General features: G+C 33.1%; 1 protein-coding gene across 1 annotated transcript; it reads left to right on the top strand.

Annotated features, from left to right (window-relative positions):
* The first annotated feature begins 3,134 nt into the window (after positions 1-3,134).
* Positions 3,135-16,324, top strand: LOC133327332 (uncharacterized). Its single transcript, XM_061535895.1, has 8 exons — positions 3,135-3,208; positions 7,191-7,315; positions 12,064-12,195; positions 12,427-12,950; positions 13,028-13,117; positions 13,190-13,359; positions 13,523-14,250; positions 16,215-16,324. The coding sequence occupies exons 2-8, from the start codon at positions 7,216-7,218 to the stop codon at positions 16,322-16,324; spliced, it is 1,854 nt and encodes a 617-aa protein (XP_061391879.1). The 5' UTR covers positions 3,135-3,208; positions 7,191-7,215.
* Positions 16,325-25,395: the final 9,071 nt, after the last annotated feature.

The following is a 25,395-nucleotide window of genomic DNA, read 5'->3' as shown; positions in this document are numbered from 1 at the left end:
TTGTTATTCACTACAACATGATAACACATTGTTCTATGCCCTATAAAAAAGAGAATTTACGTATTGGATTTAACTAAAAGGATTTAATTAAATAGTATAATGAGTAATAAACTAAGTGAAATTAAAAAAAAAAAAAACGTTGCCACTTGTTCAGTACGGGAACAGATAGTATTTACATAAAAGCACACATATAGATATTTTTAAAAATTTATTAAATTAACAATAACAATTATTTAATACAACTCCTTTTATGCTATTTTAAAATCAAAAATAATTTCGACTAATAGATTAATAGAAGAGGACATTTTATATTTACTCAAAATACACAGTTAAATCCTCATAAAGTGAGTGGGTTAAAAAGGATTTACATATAAAATTTAATCATGATGAAAGGTTGGAGCAGGGTTTATTTTCTTAATCAGGATGAATTCACCACGATTTATTACACAAATTTAAATCATCGTGCGGCATGGTCATATGACTATAACCTGCTTTTGAAGAACCGTCATGTAAAATATGTGGAACATGCAGTATACCAGCATGAATCTAAAAATTTTATTTTAAGGCCCGTACCTAAATTCAGGCCCGTACCTTCTCACCTTTTGAAGTTTGTTGAACATCCGTATTACCCAAATACGCAAGGATATTATTTGCTTGTGTGTCAAATAAAAACGGCGAAAATGGATGACAACATTTTCTTAATTATCCGAAAAATGTCTACACTTATACAAAAACTAATTTTTCAATGATTGGAATTCTATTTTCAAAAAAACAAAAATTCTAAGATACGCATTTTCAATGTTGAAAATTTTCAACTTTATTGGTCTGTTCCCGTACTGCATGAATCTACTAGATTTTACTATTTTCTTCGATATCATAAAGGAAAATTCGTTATCGTAGTAAAAAGTAGTAGTTTCTTGCAGTACGGGAACAGACTATATATTTTTGTACGCAATGCGTATTTGTGTAAAATTCATTTAAATACGTGTATTTAACTTTAGAGGTGAATAAAAACGTACACACACGCATGAATTTAGGTACGACCCTAATATCATAACTCTTGCGGGTTCTCAAACAGACATTTGGTCTGTTCCGTACTGCAAGAATATACAATTTTTTACCACGATAACAATTTTTCGTTTATAATATCGAAACAAGCATGGTACAATAATACAAGGTAGGACAGCTTGAGGTGAATAACAAAAAAGCAACTATGCACGTGTGGCCTCTTCTGCCAAAAATAAAATAAATATACGCAACAAGTGTTTGTGTTTATTTGACATTTTTTTAACACAAAACTAAAAACAATACACACACATACACAAAATATGTATTTTTATTTGAACAAGCCACCTGAGAAAAAATTTTAATCAGTTGGTAGCTGTGCCCTACCTTGTAATAATTATACCATGGAAACAAGTATTAAAAATTAGAAGAATCTTGCAGTACAAGAACAGATCAAGAATTTAATTAATATTTTTGGAATGAAAATCGAACGCTGCGTTAACAGGGTACAGGACAATCGGAGACAATTGAATTCATGCGTCTGTTGTGTCTGGTTACTTTTCCAGTAACATGTACTCAGTATGTTATATTTCAGAGAACAAGTTGTGCCATTCTCTTTTGCAATAATACGGAGAAAAGTAAACAGACAACATCCAGTAAGGTTGTGCAAAATATCACGTAGTTTCACTTAAATTACTTGAAAATTATTTTTTTTAGACTTATTATAAAACAAAATTCAAAAAATTGAAAATGTTTTTTGACTTTTGTCCTAACTTAAAATTAACGGCTGATTGAAATGTATCGAATTGTGCTGGATAAATCTTATCCAATAACTTTCAGTAACTTATCAGCGTAGAACTGTCAAACTAGGCCTTTCTTTTCGCTTTCTTTTGGAGTAAACAGACAACATCCAGTAACATTTAGCAACTATTGTTACCAAATATCGACGTATGTGTCCAGACAATTTGAAAAAAAAATTTTTTTGAAATCATGAATGAAAATATTAATTATATTATTATTATTAATATATTTCAAAGTCAAGCCAAATTTTCTCTCTATGAAATATCCCAGACATCATCAGCTACTTTACAAAATGTTTAGTTATAAAGAAATTATTATTCAACTCAACCAGACTGAAACGAATAATATGTTCGTGTCATCAAAAACATGAAGCACGTAAAACAAGAAACCGGTTTCCAACGGCCGTTAGAATTGCATAAATGAACAAACAATAATCAAAATTATTAAAAATTATACATACCAATTAATTTCTCTTTTATACCAATGAATATCTGTACTTTTTTATCTAACTAGGTCAAAAATAACTAGTTTTTAACTAGTTGAAAAATAACTGTCTACTGCCCCGCTCATCCCCATATAAAAATAGTCAGTTGGTCCAAAGAAATATAATCGATAAAAAAGTTAGTTTAAAACTAGTTCATTTCCCTACAGGGTCACTAGACTACTGACAAATATATAAATGTATTGGTTAATATGGTTTATATCTTTGCTATTGTCTACCTCAAAAATATGTTTGTGAACGCCAGATAACTATAAATAGTGTTTGTGTGTCACCCTGTAATTTACATGTTATCGTAAGTTATCGAAGCAGCTGACTTTGACTTCCACCATTCAATACCAAAAGTCGACTTACATATCCCAGCAAAAAAACATCCAAAGACCACATAAATGAGGGATATTCCCCAATTCAATTCCAAAAACCCCCTTAATTCCCCGTATTTGTGTGCGGTTATAAAACACTGCTGACTTCGTCTGTGTTTGCCAGTTTTCGCAAACTATTCTCAACGGTCAGTCGCAAAAAAAAAAAAAAAATGTCCAAGGAAAAGAAGAAATTGCAAGAGGAGTTGCGGGAGATAATCGGCAGCGATGAATATCCCGACGTTCAGCAAATAAAGATATGCAATTTGACCGAAAAACAATTGGTGAAAATGTTAAGGGAAAAGCAAATAGACATTAAATATCCCATTGATCGTTCGTTGTGTGAAGCTCTACTTCTAAGTGTCATAGATGGGTATACCGTTGTGTTAGTCGATATGGTAAAAATAGATTCCCTATCGGTGGAACAGTTAAAAGAAGCATTGGCTAAATTGTCAAAACCGTCAAAACCCAAAAAAACGATACGTGAAATACAACAAGAATTGGCGGAAAACTGTGGCTATGGCAATGACATCATTTGGGATCAGTAAGTAGTCTATTAATATTTAAACAAATGCGTAATTACTGTGTTCACGATGACGTTGCATGTAGTGGCTCAAAAAGTGTACGGAACAGTTCGTCCTCGGACGGCTCACAAGAAAGACGTGACCTTAAAAAGTTTAAATGAGTATTATACGCCCACGGGCTTAAAAATAGATTTTTACAAAATGGCGGTTGTTAAGCGTTCGCTTAACTAACACGTGTGTTTTCAAATACGCCACACTGTGGTACAGGGTATTATGTCTTTGTGCATATGTTTGTAACAGGCAAAAGGAAGCAAAATAGACACATGGTTCCTTTTGAGAATATGCATAGAATCACTTTTTAAGTCGATTTATGCATGACCTGTCTGTCTGTGCATGTTAAATTGTAAACAAAGTATAGGTCATTGACTCCGTAACCGTTCGCAATCAAATTTTTGGTTGATGCGTGCAAAAGTTATCGAGCTTTAAATTACGCCGTTTATTATATTGACCAAAAACGTTGATATATATCTTCCTTTGTAAAATAAGAATATGAAATATGAGAAAAATTATAAAAATATAGGAGATTACTTCATTATTTTCATTATATTCATGACATACATCCACCTAAAAATTAACATAAAAATATAAAAAAATTACAGCGACAACTAAACAATATATTGAGGAAAATTATTTGTTTTTGTTTCGAAGAAATAATGTCATATTTATTTTTTTAATTTTATACAAAAAAAAAAAAATTCAGAAAAAATGTTGGGGTTAATTTTCTATTTTATCCGAATTTCACCGGAAAATTGGCATATATAAAAATAATCACTTCTTCTGTATAAGTATTATAGCAAGACCCTTCCAATAAATCCTGGGGTTCTATAATAAAGAATAAATCTTAAAATAAATCTATATTACGAAATATACATTTTCGAAAACTCCATATGCCATTAACGCGCATACGATTTCGGTTTGCAACCTAAAAAAATACATCGATCTTTATCCTATTTCAATGCGGTCCATTAAGAACCATGGATGACCCAGCTCACACTATTTTTGAGATAAATTGGGTATATCTCTGTTTCGACTGAAGTTTTTAAAGTTCTGTTTTCGACCGTATCAGGTCATTTATTGATCAGGTCATTATATGATCCACAAAAAATGGACATAAACCCGCGATATTTTCAAAAACATATTTTTGCCAAATTTCGTGATTTTGGAAAACCAGTTCCCGCCGTTCTAGTAGATAGATTTTCACGAAGAATGTTTTATATCGTCCGAAGCGTAAAAAACCTTACTGATCGCGAGTACCCATATCATTCAATTGACAGATCTAAAAATAGGTTTTTTTTTTTTTGAAATTTGATCGCACAAAAATTTCACCTTTGGATAGTATTACTCTAAAGGTGTGCATACTACATACACAAATATCGTATAATAGATTTTTAGAAATTGCTGTTTGCGTATCAAAGCTAGATGTAAAATTAAAAAAACACTCAAAATCGAGCTTTAAAATGTCAGCATTATTTAAAGGTTGATGCTGATAAAATTTAAAAAATAATACATAAGAGACGTAGACCCCATTTTGCAGCCTTCTAGTTTTACTTTGACACGAAGACCGTGAAATGAGTGGCTTATATAGAGTACATAAAAAAACTGGTTCGCCTCAACCTGTTTTTACACATTTTTTTGCATTAAAGTAGACACAGCTTCCACCCAAATAAAGTTTGGAGGTCAATATCATGAAAAGTTTGAAACGACAGATCAATTAACCCAAAATTATTATCTTTTTTTATATATGTACTTAAGTAGTTCCCGAGTTATAAAGAAGCGAACCTCCGCTTCAGATATGTTAAAAAATTGGCAATATTATATTTTCGTTCGATTTAATGTAAATGATGGACCAAATTCCTTATATATCTTTCGATGTGCACGAAATTTGACACAGTTCACTTAATTGAGTCTAGAATGATGTGGGTTAAGTTTCGTGAAAATCGGTTCAGATTTAGATATATTTCCCATATATATTTTCTTCCGATTTTAGGGTTATGGATCACCAAAGTACCTATATCTCTTTCGACTTCCACGAAGTTAGGCACAGTATAGTATATAGACTTAATTCAGTCCAGAATGATGTGTGCAAAGTATCGTGAAAATTGGTTTAGATTTACTATAGCTCACATACATATATCTTTTCGTCGATTTAATGTAAATAATACACCAACGCCCCGAATTTAACGTTTTTTACTTTTTGTATTTTATACACCTAATTCTGTTTTTACACGAATTTCAAAATAACACGAGTAAATACGAAAAAATATTTCTATTTTTACACGACATAATTTGAAATAACACGAATACGAAAAAAAAACAAAATTACTTTTTTTACATGAACTATTTATTTATTGAAGAAAATTCTGGAATGCTTTTGCTCAAACATCCCTGCCTTAATTAGAGTAACAACCCTGCATGGCATGAATTTCTGATATGGCAACATATTATATAATTCTGGTGTGTGTTCTGAGTTATGTCTATGTATGCGTAATTTCTGTTTTAGGGGAAATGCGGGGTTCCCCGAATTATTGAAAAAGTAAAAATGTACATAATGTATTGTACACACAATTTAGTTCCTATTTGACAATTATAATTGAAAGATCGTTAGTTTTTGCTGATTTTTAACAAGTGCTCATGGTACAATTATAAAAGGTAACAGCAAGTCCCAGCTGATTTGATTCCAACGTAATACTAGTGTCAATATGAATTTGACAAATTATGTTTTTAAAAACCACCCAACAGGAAATTTGGGAACGCATACAATTTGAAATTGTTTTTTATTAAATGTGCTCCCGTATTGAATTTACTCAATCTGCCTGCTGGGAAAGTTTGAGGAAGCAATTCATTCTTCATTGAATAACTCGCAATTCTCTGCATTTTCATATGTGCTACACAAATAAGTGGCAATGGCTCAATTATGGGGAAGATGTGGAAGCTGTAGAAATATAAATTTGATAGATTTTCATTCATGTTTTTCAAATTTTATTTTGAGGATTCGAAAATATTTTATTTTCAAAATAAATAAAATTTATTTGTTTGTTTACATTTTTCTGTCAAATGATGTTGACACTAGTATAACTTACAAAAACAAATTTCCATGTGGTTGTTGTATCGTTTGTTGTACAACAACACTTGCAGTTACCTTTATTATTATGCCATGACAAGTGCTAAGTAAAATAAAGTAGAAGCTCATATAATTTTGGTAGACCAATAACAGGTTAGTTTCAAATTTTGAAAGCATCTCTAATTAAAGAAGGTCTTGATCTCGCTACAAAATTAGGTAGTCATTTTGAACAACATGATCATGACGAGGAACGAGCTGCCAAATTTCAACGTGAACTGAAATCATTAATGGCATCTTACAGGGAAGTTTATAATGGGTTAACGCGAAATAAAACTCAATCTAAGATAACTGATTTCGTTCAAAAATCTACAGATGTCCCAACACAGTCGGCTAGAAATGATAATGATCAACAAAATCATTCCAGTGATGGCAGTGATATTGTAGTCTTTCGCAAACGTTTACGTTTATTATCAGACAGTGACAATAAATAAAATTGTTTAATGTTTAAATTCTTATTCTTATGGTTGTACTTTATGCTTTTTAAGTTTTTTGGCAATGAATTTCTGGTATTATTTTTTTATGAAATCTAAATTTTAATTTATGTTATTATAATTTAGTTTATTTAATAAATTAAAACGAAAATAAATTCTTAAAATAACTACAATATTTTTTTATATTATTTAGTCTAATTTTAACTTATTTTTTGAGGTCTAGAACCAATCTATTATTTTTGTACTTGGCCAGTATCTTTTTTTACATGATTTTTTTTTACACGAATTTCTCGGGAACCATTATATCGTGTAAAAACAGAATTCGGTGTATTTAAAACATTTGTGTAAATTTCATATTATTCATTATTGTATCTATTATCAATTTTACAGATTGAGCAAGAAGGATAGCGCAATTATGAAATCCAAAATCAAACAACTAATACCAGATCAAGAAACCGGCCAGAATAGCATCGATAAAATGCGTGAAAGCATCTTTGAAAGTCTATGGGCTCAAAGTATGTATTACAGATATATATATATATATATATATATATATAGCATTTCCACATTAAATGAAACCTTTTACAAATTAAATGAACCCTTTTCCAAATTAAATGAAACCTTTTCCAAATTAAATGAAACCTTTTCCAAATTAAATGAAACCTTTTCCACTTGAAATGAAACCTTTTACAAATAGAATGAAACCTTTTCCAATTGAAATGAATGAAACTTTTTCCAAATTAAATGAAACCTTTATTCTTATCTAAGGAAATATAATATTTGCACTAATTTTAAACCAGTATTTGAAAATTAAATCAAAGAATATTAACAAATTTAGTTGTATGGCTATGTGATTAACATAAATATTCTTTAATTCGGTGTGATTTCATTTAATATCTTTACTACATAAAACTAAATAAATAGTAATACAAACTGGGGTATTTCTTGACATTTTAATAAATAAATATTTAAGAACAGGAATTGAATACCCGGTCCTAAATGCGAAATAAATATTTGACTTAATAAATTGTTGATGATAAGGTAACTGCTTATCTTAATGAAGTGGTTCCCGACTTGCAGCTTGTGGGATTTTCAAAACCATGTCCATAACGTAGTTAGAACAATCTTGCCGAGTAAGCTTTTGAATACTTCGCTCGATAACATCAACAATGTTATGTTCCATTGAAATGTCACACAGCTCAGCTCTTGAACATAATTTTATTTTTGAAAATGCATTTTCGATTGGATTTAGCATTGGAGAATAAGGCGGTAAGAATTTAAGGTTGCATCTTTTGGATTCGATCAAATTTTTATGTCATGTCGCTTGTGTATTGGAGCGTTATTTTCCAACTCTGGATTGATTTTCTCAAAAAAAAAAAAAAAAAAAAAAAAAATTCTATAAATAATTTAAATCTGTCTGCATTGACACTGGAATTAGAAACGATTGTGTGATGTACAACTCCCGCGTTGTTTATTGCTGCAATTATAGTGACATTACGACCTCTGACCGTAAGCAACACAATGTGTGCTCTTGTTCCTTGTCTTGAACGGGCTTGGGTTCTTCGTATGTGAAGATTAAATCCACACTCATCAATGAATATTAATTTTTCTTCTTGTTGGGGTATCCATTTTGTAAAGTCTTGAGCATATTTTTGTCTCAAGCCTAATGTTCTGGAGTCATTCATTCGTTCTATTTTAATAGAGGTCATCTTCAACGAAATTTTTAATTTCCGTAATCCATTTTCTATGCAGCTTGTGGAAATATTTATATCATTTTCTCTCAACAGTTTAGTTTTTATGGCTTTGAGGGTAATTCCAGGTTGACTGTCTATATAGAACTCGATCAGACTTGTGGTGTCAACAACTTAGTTCTATTTCCTCCACGCTTATTTTCCTTCAATGTTCAAATACACAAGCGACATGACATAAAAAATTTGATCGAATCCAAAAGATGCAACCTTAAATTCTTACCGCCTTATTCTCCAATCGAAAATGCATTTTCAAAAATAAAATTATGTCCAAGAGCTGAGCTGTGTGACGTTTCAATGGAACATAACATTGTTGATGTAATCGAGCGATGTATTCAAAAGCTTACTCGGCAAGATTGTTCTAACTACGTTATGGACATGGTTTTGAAAATCCCACAAGCTGCAAGTCGGGAACCCCTTCATTAAGATAAGCAGTTACCTTATCATCAACAATTTATTAAGTCAAATATGTATTTCGCATTTAGGACCGGGTATTCAATTCCTGTTCTTAAATATTTATTTATTAAAATACTAGCATATGCCCGCAACTTCGTTAGCGAATGTAGGAAATATTTCAAAATGTATTAATATATTATTTTATTTTCAGAGAAAACTCCATATGTCAGAAAAAACAATCCACACATTAATATCGACCATAAATTAAATTTGAGTACTATTTAGTACCAAATTTTATGATTCGAGCTCTAAAGGTTCACCCAAATCCAAATTTTACCAAAGTTTCCATTTGCACACATTATTTCCATCTAACTGAACTTCCTGCAAAACCCGATTCTATACCCTCACAATGATTCCAAATTCAAATTTCAGGGTTCCAACTCTATTAATTCACCACAATTAAAATTGTACCGAATTTAGTAGTAGAATTTCCAAAACTTTCTACTTAAACAAAACCTACACCCCGACAGTGATTCTAAATCCAAGTTTCAGGATTCCAACTCCATAGGTTCACCCACAATTCAAATTGTACCAAATTTAGTACACAGTAGTTTGAATTTCCAAAACTTCCTACATACCCCAATTTTACACCTCCACAGTGATCCTTAATCAAAATTTCAGGATTCCTACTGTATCGGTTCACCCACTATTCAAATTGTACCAAATTTAGTACACAGTAGTATGAATTTTCAAAACCTCTTAATTACTCCAAACCTACACGACCACAGGATTCCAATTATATCGGTCCACCCACAATTCAAATTATAACAAATTATGTACACAGCAGTGTCAATTCCAAAACTTTCTATATACCCCAATCCTACACCACCACACTGATACTAAATTCAAGTTTTAGGATTCCAACTCTATTGGTTTATCGGTTCACCCACAATACAAATTGTACCAAATTTAGTACACGGTAGTACGAAGTTCAAAAACTTCCAACTTAACCCAAACCAACACCCCCACTGTGATCCTAAAACCATTTTTCAGGATTCAAACTATCAGTTCACTCACAATTCTAATTGTACCAAATTTAGTACACAGTAGTATGAATTTCCAAAACATTCTACATACCCTAAACCTACCCTCCACAGAGATCCGAAATCAAAATTTCAGTATTCCAACTCTTTCGGTTCACCCACAATTCAAATTGTACCAAATTTAATACACAGTAGTACCAATTTCCAAAACTTCCTCTATACCCCAATCCTACACCCCGACACTGATACTAAATTCAAGTTTTAGGATTCCAACTCTATCGGTTCACCCACAATTCAAATTGTACTAAATTTAGTACATAGTAGTACCAATTTCCAAATCCTACACTTCCACATTGTTCATAAATCAAAACGCTTTCGGTTCTCCCAAAAATCAAATCGTACTAAATTTAGTACATAGTAGTACCAATTTCCATACCCTCCTACATACCCCAATCCTACACCTCCACAGTGATCCCAAATCCAAGTTTCAGGATTCCAACTCTAACGGTTCACCCACAATTCAAATTGTACCAAATTTAGTACATATTAGTACACATTTCTAAAACTTCCTACATATCTCAATCTTACACCTCAACCGTGATCCCGACTCCAAATTTCATGATGCTATCACTATTGGTTCACCTATAATTCAAATTGTACCAAATTTAGTACCCATAAGTATTATTTTCTTAAACTGAATCCTGACCCCAATCCCACACCCCTACAGTGATCCTGACTCCAAATTACATTATTCATTGTTTCATCCAAGTTTCAGGATTCCAGCTCTATCGGTTCACTCACAATTCAAATTGTACCAAATTTGGTACACATTAGTACAGATTTCTAAAACTTCCTACATATATTAATCTTACACCTCAACAGTGATCCTGACTCCAAATTTCATGATTCTAGCTCTATTTGTTCACCTAAAATTCAAATTGTACCAAATTTAGTACCATTTAGTACCCATAAGTATTATTTTCTTAAACTGAATCCTGACCCCAATCCTACACCACTGCAGTGATCCTGACTCCTAATTTCATTGTTCCTGCTCTATCGGTTCACCCAAATCCAAATTGTACCAATTATAGTACGATTTAGTACTTTTCGTACTCATAAGTAACAAATTTCCAAAACTACGTCCATATCCCAATACTAAACTCCGTCGGTAATTTTAATTTAAAATTCAAGTATTCCAGCCCGATTTGTATCTCCAAATTAAATTTGTACCAAATATAGTACCATATAGTACTTTTCGTTCACATGAGTACACGCTTTCAAAACCATCTCCTTAAATGGACTCTACTTCTGTACCTTAATTCACACTCCAAATTTCAAGTTTTTAACGCTATCCGTCCACATGCTACAGAATTGTACCAAATTTAGTAAATTTTTGTACTTTTCGGATAGGTTTAGTTCGAATTTCCAAAAATCCTTTGGTACATCTATCCTACACCCCATCAACGACCACCAAACCAAATTTCAGAGTTCGAGCTCCAACGGTTCGACAAATACAAATGGCATCACATTTAGTACGTTTTAGTACTTTTCGTACCGTTCTAGTACGAATTTCCAAAAACCCAGCCTTATCTGTCACATTTGGACCAAGAGTGACCCTCAACCAAAATTTCAAGATTCTAGCTTCAGCCGTTTCGTCTGGGCGTTGATGAATCGTTAAATCAGTCAGTCAGTCAATCACTTTACTCTTTTATTAGTATAGATTTGTTTAAAATTACTACAAATATTATATTTCCTTAGATAAGAATAAAGGTTTCATTTAATTTGGAAAAAGTTTCATTCTATTTGTAAAAGGTTTCATTTCAATTGGAAAGGGTTCATTCTATTTGTAAAAGGTTTCATTTCAATTGGAAAAGGTTTCATTTAATTTGGAAAAGGTTTCATTTAATTTGGAAAAGGTTTCATTTAATTTGGAAAAGGTTTCATTTAATTTGGAAAAGGGTTCATTTAATTTGTAAAAGGTTTCATTTAATGTGGAAATGCTATATATATATATACAATTATTAAAATAAAAAATTATTTAGTAAACAAAAAAATCGATTAAAATATAATTTTTAGGAAAATATACAAATGGAAATTCCGTGACCTACATTTTTTATGTCATGGTAACAGATGAGGAAGATTTCGCTGCTGCACCAAATTCTACAAAATATTCATGTCATCCGGTTTTTCGTTGTAGAAAATGTGTTGGTAAGCAAAAACATTATTGGTGGGTTGGTGGCTATTCACTGTTCAAATTTAGGGTTCCGTCGCGGATTGGTTTGAAAATTTTGCCATATTTAGCTTCTGATTACAACCATATATGTGTAAATATATGTAGCTTTATTGCGGAAGTCCATACTTCCGTAAAAATTTTTAAAACAATCCGCGACCGGGCCTTGATCTGCAATATTTTCATCTTCATTTTTTTTATAATTTCAGACAATAATAATAGCAGTACATGTTGTATGGTGTATGTCGATGAAACAGGTCGTGTTTATCAAAATTGGCAGTCGTTTGTGGATGACAATGTATTGCCGGCCGGTACAATGATATCGCCACGCCGTGGTGTTTATAATTTCTATACAAATGGCAATGTTATTTTGGATGTTTATTCCACACCGAACGCTAGACCGGGAGCAAAAGTTATGAGTGCAGCACAAACTAGTACCGCTGTATTGGGTGTGGGTGCTGCCTGTGTGCCAATAGCTGCAGCACTTACTTTACCCGTTGCCGCTCCGGTAATGGCCGCAGCCGGAATAGTCGGTTTGGGTGTCGGTGCCTTTTCAACAGTAACATCAGCATTGAATTTGAATGATCGTCGCAAACACGAGCAATCCATAAGCATTAAAGATAGTCAAGCAAGGGCCAGTTATTTGGGTATTGCTGGTGGTCTTCTTGGTATGGCAGCTGCTGGTGCTACACGATTTTTAAATCATATGGCTGCTGCAGGAAAAGCCACGGCGGTAAGTTGTAGATTATTATTCAATTTTTAAAATTATTTCTCTATTTCCATCGAATGTTGTCCCCATATATTTTGTAGGGAATTGAAGTCATTGTTAACGGCATTAATATATCAACCATACTTGTTTCGGGAACTGGCATCGCAAATGGTGTTTTGGATATAATATTTGTAAGATGATTTTGGCTGCATATAAAAAGTTGTACACATTTAAACTTACATGTATGTATTAATTCTTAACAGAAATACAAAGATGATGATACAATTTCGACATTGGATGTATTACAATTGTCGGCTTCCTTGGTGTTGTTTACCCATTCAGTCTATAACTTCCAGTTGGCATCACAAATTGCAAATGAGGCACGCACAAATTCAATTAAAAGTTACCGTGAAGCTTTAAGTAATCGTCAGAGGTGAGTAATAAAAAAAGTTAGCCATCGAGCTAACTCAACATCGGGTTAATCAAGTACACACAGTGGAAATGTATATATATGCAAATATGCCTACACTACATAAGGCCGGCCAATTTCAAATAATAATTAAAAAACACAAAACACAAAAATTTTCTCCTTCTAGGCGTATTTTTGATAAAATGTCCAAAGAAACAATACGCATTCGCGGTGATACCCAAGGAAAAATTGATATAATACGAAATATTAATAAAATACCAGATCGTCAATACCTGAATGATCTATTCAAAGTGAATAAGCGACTAAACGAAGCGAAAGTACGTCCGGCATTTGGGAAATCCGGCGAAGGAGTTGTGTTAAATAATGAAATGCCAGTTGAAACAGCAGTTCTAAGACAAAATGTTAATATATTGGAACAAGTGTCACAACCAATACCAGCAGGACATTTGGATAATAACGTTGCGACGAACCAAGCAACTGCTGCACGGCTTTTCCTTAATTCCGGTTCCGGTCAAAATACCGCACTCAATTTGGAAGATACTTTAAATGACAATGGTGGTTCTTCTCGTAGAACAGTGGAAATACTTCAGGATTTAGGTGTGAAGTTACCAAACGGCGCTATAATTGAGCTTTTTCGATTTGGTGTAAAGTTTCTAACAAAAATTGCCGATGGTGAAAAATTTCAAGATGTCATCGAAACCATGGCTTCAAAACTTCCGGAGAAAGTAATCCTTTTTGTCCTGGACCTAACACAATATTTCATGGAAAATATATTGGATCAAATTGTTTATGTCTTACAGTTTTCCATATCTACAGAGTCGGTTTTATATCGTATTCTTAAGTATATACTAACCAGATTACAGCATTTTACCTACGAACAAATTTTTACAAAACGCCAGGAAATATTAAAATACCTGAAAGAATATTATTTGTCATTAAATTCCAATAATGTTGGTGCTAGAACTCGATGCAGTAATTGCAATGGTTGGTATTGGTTGTTGGTGTGAGTTGTAAAAAAAACACCAATCGAATCTAACTAAATGTAATGAAATAACCATGACTTAACTTGGTGCCTTATGACCCCATACACCAGAAGGAATGCAGGACAGCCTTTGAAATAGTAAAAGTTTGTTTCTTTAAAAATAAAGTTTTGAAAACAACAATGGATAGTCGGGTGTACGGGCCACTTTTTTATGCACAAATTTTATACACAAATGGTAGAAATAGCAATTATATCAGATATAGATTTAGTGCAAATATCAGAGAAAGTATAGATGTATTTGTATAAGATATTATATATGTGAGTTGTAACTTAAAAACAAAAATATATATCCATGTCATAACTTGGTGCCTTACGACCCCATACACCACAAATTACATTTGTAAATTTTTGTTTCTTTAAGAATGGTTTTTAAGAAAGCGGTTCAACAAAACGGATAGTATAATGTGTGTGTGTAGGGCGCTTCATTTACGCACACAATTTACACACAAAATGTAGAAAATAGCAATCATATCGTATATAGAATAATACAATGTTTTGTTTTATTAATGTATTTATGCTACTAATAAAGAATATCGAAGATTAATAATAAATTGAAATTATTTACTTAAAAGGAACCCCCAGTAAAGTAATGACACAAATCGGGCGCTTTTTAAAAGCATGAAATGCTCTTAAGTATTATAAAATAAATACACCTATAGACAAAAGTGTTATTTTGATATTCAAAGAAATAATGGTATGGACCTTAGGACCATACCTTTTGATCAAAATTTCTATCATTTAGGGCGAGATTGTTGAAGGACTATAGTGGACACTTGATCGACTTTTGCAAACTGTTTGACTGTATATTTTGGTTTGAGATAACCAATTGGCAAATTATGACAGTCGATACTGAATGAGTTTTTATTCGATAATAAAGTTCGATACGAGGTTCGTTCGTTTTCTCAATAATTTAATTTGATTTATTTCGCTTTTTTGAAACAAAGCCTAAATGACCATTGATAGTTACACAATACAACAATTATTTAAGCTCCTCTTACACCTAGCATAAACTTAAATAATAAAGCATAAAAATAATTTAAAATTTGCATATATATATATATACGTCAACTACTCAAAACAATATATTAGAATAATTATAATAAAAAATATGACATTGCAAAATGTTGTTCGTTTACCGAAAAGTCCAGTAAAAGAGAGTGAATTGAGAGAGCAGATTTGACAGTTGTGTTTTTACTGGATGTCGTTCATTTACTTTTTTTTTGCAATTTTCTCTCTTGAAACCAAAAATTCTTCTTTTACTCTCTGCAAATTCTTACTTAGTATATGTTACTGGGAAAGTAAACGAATGGACTTACGAACGTACCTGATGTAACGAACCATCCGATCGGAATTGTTTAAGAAAATTTATGCATTTGTTTTTGAGTAAAAACATCAAGAGAGAAAATTGCAAAGTAAACGAAAAACATCCAGTAAAAAGATTGTATCGACACAGCTGATTAAACAACAAATAACTTAGCACAAACAAAAAACATTTTTTTTTTTTGAAAAAAATGGATAACAAACAAAATGGAAAGAAATCAATTTGCATGAGAACAATTTTGTTTACAAAACATCTTGTAATATCAAAATGAAACACACACCAAATATTATAGAATCGATAAGAAAAAGTTTTAATGTATTCAAAGAAATTTTTTCCAAGACTGACAATTATATATTTTTCTAGAACATAAGAAACCTAGTTTTCTTTCATATATAAAATAATAATTCCAAAACTAAGTTGATTGAAACAAGTATTTCAACACCCCCTCTCAATCAACTAATCCGAGCTTTAACCGCATATTCACATATTTCGTAGCATCAGTGGATTTTGTGAAAATATCTGCCAATTGCTCTTCCGTATTGATGTGCTCCACAGCAATTGATCCGTTCATAATCAGCCTTATTCTAGATGTCAATTCCATGTGAATTTACTCGCTCTTTCCCTTCGCCTTATTCTGAACAACATTTTCCAGTGAATTTTTTCGCATTCTCGCTTTCGCCTTATTCTGAATGAAGTTCGAAAGCGAAAAAATCCGCTTTGGCGAAAAATTAGGTATTCTGAATTACAGATGAGATGAAATTTTGTGCGAAATTTTTCGCTAATAAATTTAAGGGGAGTTGACTACAAAAACATATGTAATAAATATTTTTATGAAAAATATTTACACAATACTTATTCTATGACGATTTAGAATATTATAAATGATAGTAAGCAAATTTTTAACTGGAAAACAGCCAATAAAATGCCATTGGAAATCCTATTGATAACGATGCATGCTGCCAAAGAATGTATGAAGGTAATAAGGAATATTTAAGTCGAGTTTGATGCATTTTGGAGGCGAAATACAGACATTTGTGTGAGGATCTGTCTCTCAAGAAAAACATTTTAAAAATTATGGAAAAACCAAATTTGCCTGATGAGCCGCTTAAGAGTGAAAAACTGATATAAAAATTATGAAAGAACAAAAAATATTTTTTTTTTTTTCAAAATTATCGTGTGCATGATTTGAAGGAACAAATAAAGGAGTAGCAGCAAATCATAACATAACTGACCCCTTTAAGAATTTGGGGAGATAAAATATCAAAATTAAATAAAAATGCACACAATTATGTAGTGAAATAATAAACTGTGAATTAATTAATTAAATCGCAGATTTCTTCCTATTATTCGTTGTGTTTTTGCCATCATAAAAAAATGTTCTTTTATTTGTAATCTATTGTAGTTGTTGCAACAAATTGCATCAAAACAATGAACAGCTGTTTCACATGCCATATTGTAGGTTGCCATATTTTCAAACTTTAATTTATTTTCTTTTAATTACAAAGCATTTATACGGCGGATTCTTGATATTTCACATTTGTATTGCTATAAAGTTTAAATAACAATAAAAAGTAACAATTTTTAATAACAAAAATCAATAAATAATATATTGAAAAATATTACACAATTAAATTACAATGGGGCAACACACATTGCAACTTAAATTACAATATGGCCACACACAGCGCAACTTAATTTACGATATGGCAACACGAATCTTTTTTTCAACCACCATTTTCGAAAACTCGAATCTGCATCTCGCATTTTTTGCGTCTCCCTATTCATTCAGAATAAGGCGAGAATGTGAAAGCGAAAAATTTTTTATATGCGAGATATCTCCCAGCGAATATCCAGAATAAGGCTGAATATGATCCCTTATAAAATGGTGTTTTACATCGATGTGCTTCACACGTTTACTTTCTAAATTATTTGCGATCCCAATACATCCGTTGTTATCTTCGTATATTTTTAGTTTGTATTTTTCATCTATTTCCATGAGATATTGCATAACAACCCGTATCCACACAGCTTCTGTTGTAGCCATACTAAGAGCCACATATTCCGCCTCAGATGATGAAGTTGCTACAGTCTGCTGTTTCTTGCTACACCAAGACACCGTACATCCATACACTTTAAACACGTATCCACTCACAGATTTTCTGTCAACACTTTCCGATGCCCAATCTGAATCGGCAAACCCAATAATGGGTTCAGCTTCATATCTTTTAAACACGAGCTTAGCGGATGCTGTGCCTTTAAGGTACCTTGCAATTCTCTTTAGGTGTTGCCAATGTGTATCTGATGGATTTTCTTGATAACGTCCAATGTATCCAATTTGGTAACAAATGTCTGGTCTTGAACAAAGCATAATGTACATGAGACTTCCCAGAAGTTCCATGTATGGCTGTCCAGTTTGTTCCTTCTTTTCAGGTGCATGTAACTGTAAACCCTTTTCCATCGGTGTCTTAACTGGATTACAATCTTGTAGGCCAAATTTCTCCAACACTTTTCTAATGCTATTCTCCTGAGATAAAGCCAAACAATCATTTTTGTTTACAAACTTTATACCTGGGAAATATTTAAGTGGTCCACAATCTGACATTTCAAACTTTCTGTTAACACTTTCTTTTAGCTGGTTGATGTTTACCAGTTTACTTCCAACTATAAAAAGATCATCTACATACAATATTAAATAAAGTACGTCATTTTTCTTCTTATTAATCTTCATATAGAGGCAGTAGTCATGTTTCGAACGTAGAAAACCCAGAGATGTAATAAAATCATTGAACTTATTGTTCCAGCATTTGGGTGCTTGCTTTAGTCCATAAAGAGATTTCTCAAGCTTGCAGCAAATACCCTTTTTGTAATTTACACCAGCAGGAAGAGCCATATATATGTTCTCATTTAAATGTCCATGCAGAAAAGCAGTTTTCACGTCCAACTGGTGAAAAAAATATCTATGTTGTATACCCACCGCTAATACTATCCGAAGTGTGGTCAACTTTGCAACAGGTGCATAGGTATCACTATACTCTACTCCATACTTTTGAAGATATCCCTTCACAACTAGTCTAGCTTTATACTTCACTGGGGTCCCGTTTTCACCTTCTTTTATTCGGAAGACCCACTTTGACGTCAACAACTTTGAGTTAGGAGGAGCGGCTACAATTTTCCAAACTTTATTTTTCTTCATTGAATTAAGTTCGTCCTCTACTGCCCTTTTCCATTGGTATGTATCTTCTCTGTTGAAAATATCTTCAACGTTTTCTGGGACATTTTTATGTATTTTTTCTGCATTGAAGCCCGTTAAATAATCGAATAGTTTTGTTGGCAAACGATTTATTCTTCTACTTCTTGTAGCTTCTTGTTGTTCACCTTCATCAGAATTTTCAGACATCTGCCTTTCGTTTGTATGTTCAACAGCGCTTGATTCTTTGGTATGTTGGACATCGTTGTAATTTCTGGAAGAATCATCTTGAGGCATATCACATTCAGTCACAGCATCATCTATTTCTTCCCCCTCTTGCTCGTGACTGATTATAATATTCGTGTGTTCACTATTATCTTCTTGCAAAGCAAATGGGTAACATTCCTCATCGAATTTTACGTCACGTGCTAATACAACTATTCTGTTTTCAACATCCCACAGCCGGTAGCCATTAGGTGCATAACCAATCATTGCCATTTTCTTCCCTTTAGGATCTAATTTCTTTCTTTTTGTATTTGGGATCCATACATAGGCCTTACACCCAAAAACTTTAATTTTTTCTAAAGACGACTTTCCATTGTACCATATTTCTGCAGGAGTTACTTTACCATCAAGAGCTCGGGTCGGACATCTATTTAAAATGTATACAGCTGATAGTGCAGCTTCATTCCATAAGTATTTTGGACTGCCAGAATCTAGCAACATTGATCTAATCTTCTCAGTCACAGTGCGATTAAATCTTTCAGAAACCCCATTCTGTTGGGGCGTATAGGCAATAGTTGGTTCTACCTGGATACCCTTTTCCTTGTACCATTTCTTCTGGTCTGCAGATAAATATTCTGTGCCTTGATCAACTGTTAGCTTTGAAATTTTATATTGAGGGAACATAGCTGTGAGCAACGCCTCAAAACCGGAGATTTCTTCTTTATAAAAAATATCATTGCGAAGTGAGAATAATCATCTATGAAGGAAACGAAATACTTGCAGCTATCCCATGATGTAGGTGTTATAGGACCGCACACGTCGGAGTGAATTCTTTCAAGTATTCTTGTGGATCTCTGTCTGGTGTCGACATTGTTTCGCTTCGACACAAATGTCACAAAAACCTAGATCTTTTGTATTTAGACTTTCATTTAGGAGTTTCATACTCTTTAATTTTCCCATTCCTGATATTCCTATGTGACATAATCGTTTGTGCCACAGTGTAACATTGTTAGTGCTACATAACATAACTGAACTTGAGATAAGGCTTAAATAAAGTTCGTAAAGGTTTCCTATCAAATATGCAACGACAATTTTGTCTTCTCCTTTCTTAATAATCACAGTACTGTTTTCGAAACTGACTGCTAATCCAGCTTTTGTAAGCTTTCGCACAGACAATAGGTTATCAGCCTTATTCTGGATATTTGCTAGTGAGATATCTCGCATGTAATTTTCGCTTTCACATTCTCGCCTTATTCTGAATGAATAGGGAGATGCAAAAAATGAGAGATGCGGATTCGAGTTTTCGAAAATGGTGGTTGAAAGAAAGATTCGTGTTGCCATATCGTAAATTAAGTTGCAATGTGTGTGGCCATATTGTAATTTAAGTTGCAATGTGTGTTGCCCCATTGTAATTTAATTGTGTAAAATTGTTCAATATATTATTTATTGATTATTGTTATTAAAAATTTTTACTTTTTATTGTTATTTAAACTATATAGCAATACAAATGTGAAATATCAAGAATCCGCTGTATAAATGCTTTGTAATTAAAAGAAAATAAATTAAAGTTTGAAAATATGGCAACCTACAATATGGTATGTGAAACAGCTGTTCATTGTTTTGATGCAATTTGTTGCAACAACTACAATAGATTACAAATAAAAGAACATTTTTTATGATGGCAAAAACACAACGAATAATAGGAAGAAATCTGCGATTTAATTAATTAATTCACAGTTTATTATTTCACTACATAATTGTGTGCCTTTTTATTTAATCCCGATATTTTATCTCCCCAAATTCTTAAAGTGGCCTGTTATGTTATGATTTGCTTTTGAAAAAAATATTTTTTGTTCTTTCACAATTTTTATTTAAGTTTTTCACTGTTAAGCGGCTCATCAGGCAAATTTGGGTTTTCCATAATTTTTAAATCTTTTTTCTTGAGAGACAGATCCTCACCCAAAATGTCTGTATTTCGCCTCCAAAAATCAAACTCGACTTAAATATTCCTTATTACCTTCATACATTTCTTTGCAATACTTGGTTCAGCATGCATCGTTATCAATGGGATTTCCAATGGCATTTTATAGGTTGTTTTCCAGTTAAATATTTGCTTACTATAATTTATAATATTCTAAATCGTCATAAAATAAGTATTGTGTAAATATTTTTCATAAAAAGTTATTATTACTTATGTTTTTGTAGTCAACTCCCTTTAAATTTATTAGCGAAAACTTTCGCACAAAATTTCATCTCATTCTCCTACTCCCTGTAATTCAGAATACCTAATTTTTCCCCAACTTCATTCAGAATAAGGCGAAAGCGAGAATGCGAAAAAATTCACAGGAAAATGTTGTCCAGAATAAGGCGAAGGGAAAGAGCGAGTAAATTCACATGGAATTGACATCCAGAATAATGCTGTATCTCTCAGATCAGGAGTGTACAACACATCTTTCATATAGAATTCAACTCCTTTATTGCTAGTGCCTTTTATTTCGGCTACATAATTTGCGATTATAGATTGACTATTTTTCGCTACATTTATTTCAACCGGAGAGCTCATTTTTTCCATCGATGAGAAGTAGAATTTTTAGCCATATGATCGCTGGCACCCGAGCCATATGATCGCTGGTACCAGAGTCCAATTTAAATGTGATAAATGGACCATTTTTTGACTTGACATTATCTCTTGTGTTAACCATAAAGGAAACAGATTTGGATTTTGCCGATCTTGCCTCTCCTTGCCAACAATCTTTAGCTTGATGGCCGAATTTATTGCAATTATAGCACTTACCGTTGAACTTCTTATTTTTCTTGATGAATTTTTTGCTTGAAAATGCGGTCTTGTCACTTACTTCATTATGACGATCACAAAGTTTTGCTTCTTCAGACATTAATCGCTCCTTGACTATATTTAGATTCAATTTTTCATCATCTACGTTTTGAAGAGCTGTTACCAAAGGGTCATACTTTTCCGGTAGCGTAAGAAACAGTTGAGCCAACACATCTGAATCTTCCATTGTTGCACCGGCCAATTTCAATTGTCATACCAAGTTTTCGAATGATAAAATATGCGTTACAATTGAATCTCTGTCATTCAATCTTAACATGGTCAATTTCTTTCTTAACAGCAATTGATTTACGACAGACTTTTTGGCAAAAGCAGCATGCAGACTATTCCACATATCGTTTGCACTTTCTTTATCTCGAATAAATCGTAAACAATCCGAATGCACAAAGCTTACAATTCGGTCCATTGCTTTCTTATCCTTCTTCCTGTATTCGGCTAAGGCAGTTTCATCTCTTGAAGGATTGCCGGTCAGAACATCCAATAAGTTTTGCGAGTCCAGGTGAATTTTTACACGGAACTGCCAGTCATCGAATCCTTCTCCTCTGAATTGAGGAATACCGTGAGTTTATTTTGCGTCGCCCATAACCTCTTGTAATATCAAAATGAAACACACCAAATATTATAGAATCGATAAGAAAAAGTTTTAATGTATTCAAAGAAAGTTTTTCCAAGACTGTATTTCAACACCCCCTCTCAATCAACTAATCCGAGCTTTAACCGCATATTCACATATTTCGTAGCATCAGTGGATTTTGTGAAAATATCTGCCAATTGCTCTTCCGTATTGATGTGCTCCACAGCAATTGATCCGTTCATAATATGATCCCTTATAAAATGGTGTTTTACATCGATGTGCTTCACACGTTTACTTTCTAAATTATTTGCGATCCCAATACATCCGTTGTTATCTTCGTATATTTTTAGTTTGTATTTTTCATCTATTTCCATGAGATATTGCATAACTCCCCGTATCCACACAGCTTCTGTTGTAGCCATACTAAGAGCCACATATTCCGCCTCAGATGATGAAGTTGCTACAGTCTGCTGTTTCTTGCTACACCAAGACACCGTACATCCATACACTTTAAACACGTATCCACTCACAGATTTTCTGTCAACACTTTCCGATGCCCAATCTGAATCTGCAAACCCAATAATGGGTTCAGCTTCATATCTTTTAAACACGAGCTTAGCGGATGCTGTGCCTTTAAGGTACCTTGCAATTCTCTTTAGGTGTTGCCAATGTGTATCTGATGGATTTTCTTGATAACGTCCAATGTATCCAATTTGGTAACAAATGTCTGGTCTTGAACAAAGCATAATGTACATGAGACTTCCCAGAAGTTCCATGTATGGCTGTCCAGTTTGTTCCTTCTTTTCAGGTGCATGTAACTGTAAACCCTTTTCCATCGGTGTCTTAACTGGATTACAATCTTGTAGGCCAAATTTCTCCAACACTTTTCTAATGCTATTCTCCTGAGATAAAGCCAAACAATCATTTTTGTTTACAAACTTTATACCTGGGAAATATTTAAGTGGTCCACAATCTGACATTTCAAACTTTCTGTTAACACTTTCTTTTAGCTGGTTGATGTTTACCAGTTTACTTCCAACTATAAAAAGATCATCTACATACAATATTAAATAAAGTACGTCATTTTTCTTCTTATTAATCTTCATATAGAGGCAGTAGTCATGTTTCGAACGTAGAAAACCCAGAGATGTAATAAAATCATTGAACTTATTGTTCCAGCATTTGGGTGCTTGCTTTAGTCCATAAAGAGATTTCTCAAGCTTGCAGCAAATACCCTTTTTGTAATTTACACCAGCAGGAAGAGCCATATATATGTTCTCATTTAAATGTCCATGCAGAAAAGCAGTTTTCACGTCCAACTGGTGAAAAAAATATCTATGTTGTATACCCACCGCTAATACTATTCGAAGTGTGGTCAACTTTGCAACAGGTGCATAGGTATCACTATACTCTACTCCATACTTTTGAAGATATCCCTTCACAACTAGTCTAGCTTTATACTTCACTGGGGTCCCGTTTTCACCTTCTTTTATTCGGAAGACCCACTTTGACGTCAACAACTTTGAGTTAGGAGGAGCGGCTACAATTTTCCAAACTTTATTTTTCTTCATTGAATTAAGTTCGTCCTCTACTGCCCTTTTCCATTGGTATGTATCTTCTCTGTTGAAAATATCTTCAACGTTTTCTGGGACATTTTTATGTATTTTTTCTGCATTGAAGCCCGTTAAATAATCGAATAGTTTTGTTGGCAAACGATTTATTCTTCTACTTCTTGTAGCTTCTTGTTGTTCACCTTCATCAGAATTTTCAGACATCTGCCTTTCGTTTGTATGTTCAACAGCGCTTGATTCTTTGGTATGTTGGACATCGTTGTAATTTCTGGAAGAATCATCTTGAGGCATATCACATTCAGTCACAGCATCATCTATTTCTTCCCCCTCTTGCTCGTGACTGATTATAATATTCGTGTGTTCACTATTATCTTCTTGCAAAGCAAATGGGTAACATTCCTCATCGAATTTTACGTCACGTGCTAATACAACTATTCTGTTTTCAACATCCCACAGCCGGTAGCCATTAGGTGCATAACCAATCATTGCCATTTTCTTCCCTTTAGGATCTAATTTCTTTCTTTTTGTATTTGGGATCCATACATAGGCCTTACACCCAAAAACTTTAATTTTTTCTAAAGACGACTTTCCATTGTACCATATTTCTGCAGGAGTTACTTTACCATCAAGAGCTCGGGTCGGACATCTATTTAAAATGTATACAGCTGATAGTGCAGCTTCATTCCATAAGTATTTTGGACTGCCAGAATCTAGCAACATTGATCTAATCTTCTCAGTCACAGTGCGATTAAATCTTTCAGAAACCCCATTCTGTTGGGGCGTATAGGCAATAGTTGGTTCTACCTGGATGCCCTTTTCCTTGTACCATTTCTTCTGGTCTGCAGATAAATATTCTGTGCCTTGATCAACTGTTAGCTTTGAAATTTTATATTGAGGGAACATAGCTGTGAGCAACGCCTCAAAACCGGAGATTTCTTCTTTATAAAAAATATCATTGCGAAGTGAGAATAATCATCTATGAAGGAAACGAAATACTTGCAGCTATCCCATGATGTAGGTGTTATAGGACCGCACACGTCGGAGTGAATTCTTTCAAGTATTCTTGTGGATCCCTGTCTGGTGTCGACATTGTTTCGCTTCGACACAAATGTCACAAAAACCTAGATCTTTTGTATTTAGACTTTCATTTAGGAGTTTCATACTCTTTAATTTTCCCATTCCTGATATTCCTATGTGACATAATCGTTTGTGCCACAGTGTAACATTGTTAGTGCTACATAACATAACTGAACTTGAGATAAGGCTTA

This window comes from Musca vetustissima, unplaced genomic scaffold (genome assembly GCF_032173495.1).
Source record: "Musca vetustissima isolate MV318-11 ecotype Yass unplaced genomic scaffold, APGP_CSIRO_Mvet_v1 utg244405, whole genome shotgun sequence".
Lineage (NCBI taxonomy): Eukaryota > Metazoa > Arthropoda > Insecta > Diptera > Muscidae > Musca > Musca vetustissima.
This window is presented reverse-complemented; position numbering and strand designations above follow the sequence as displayed.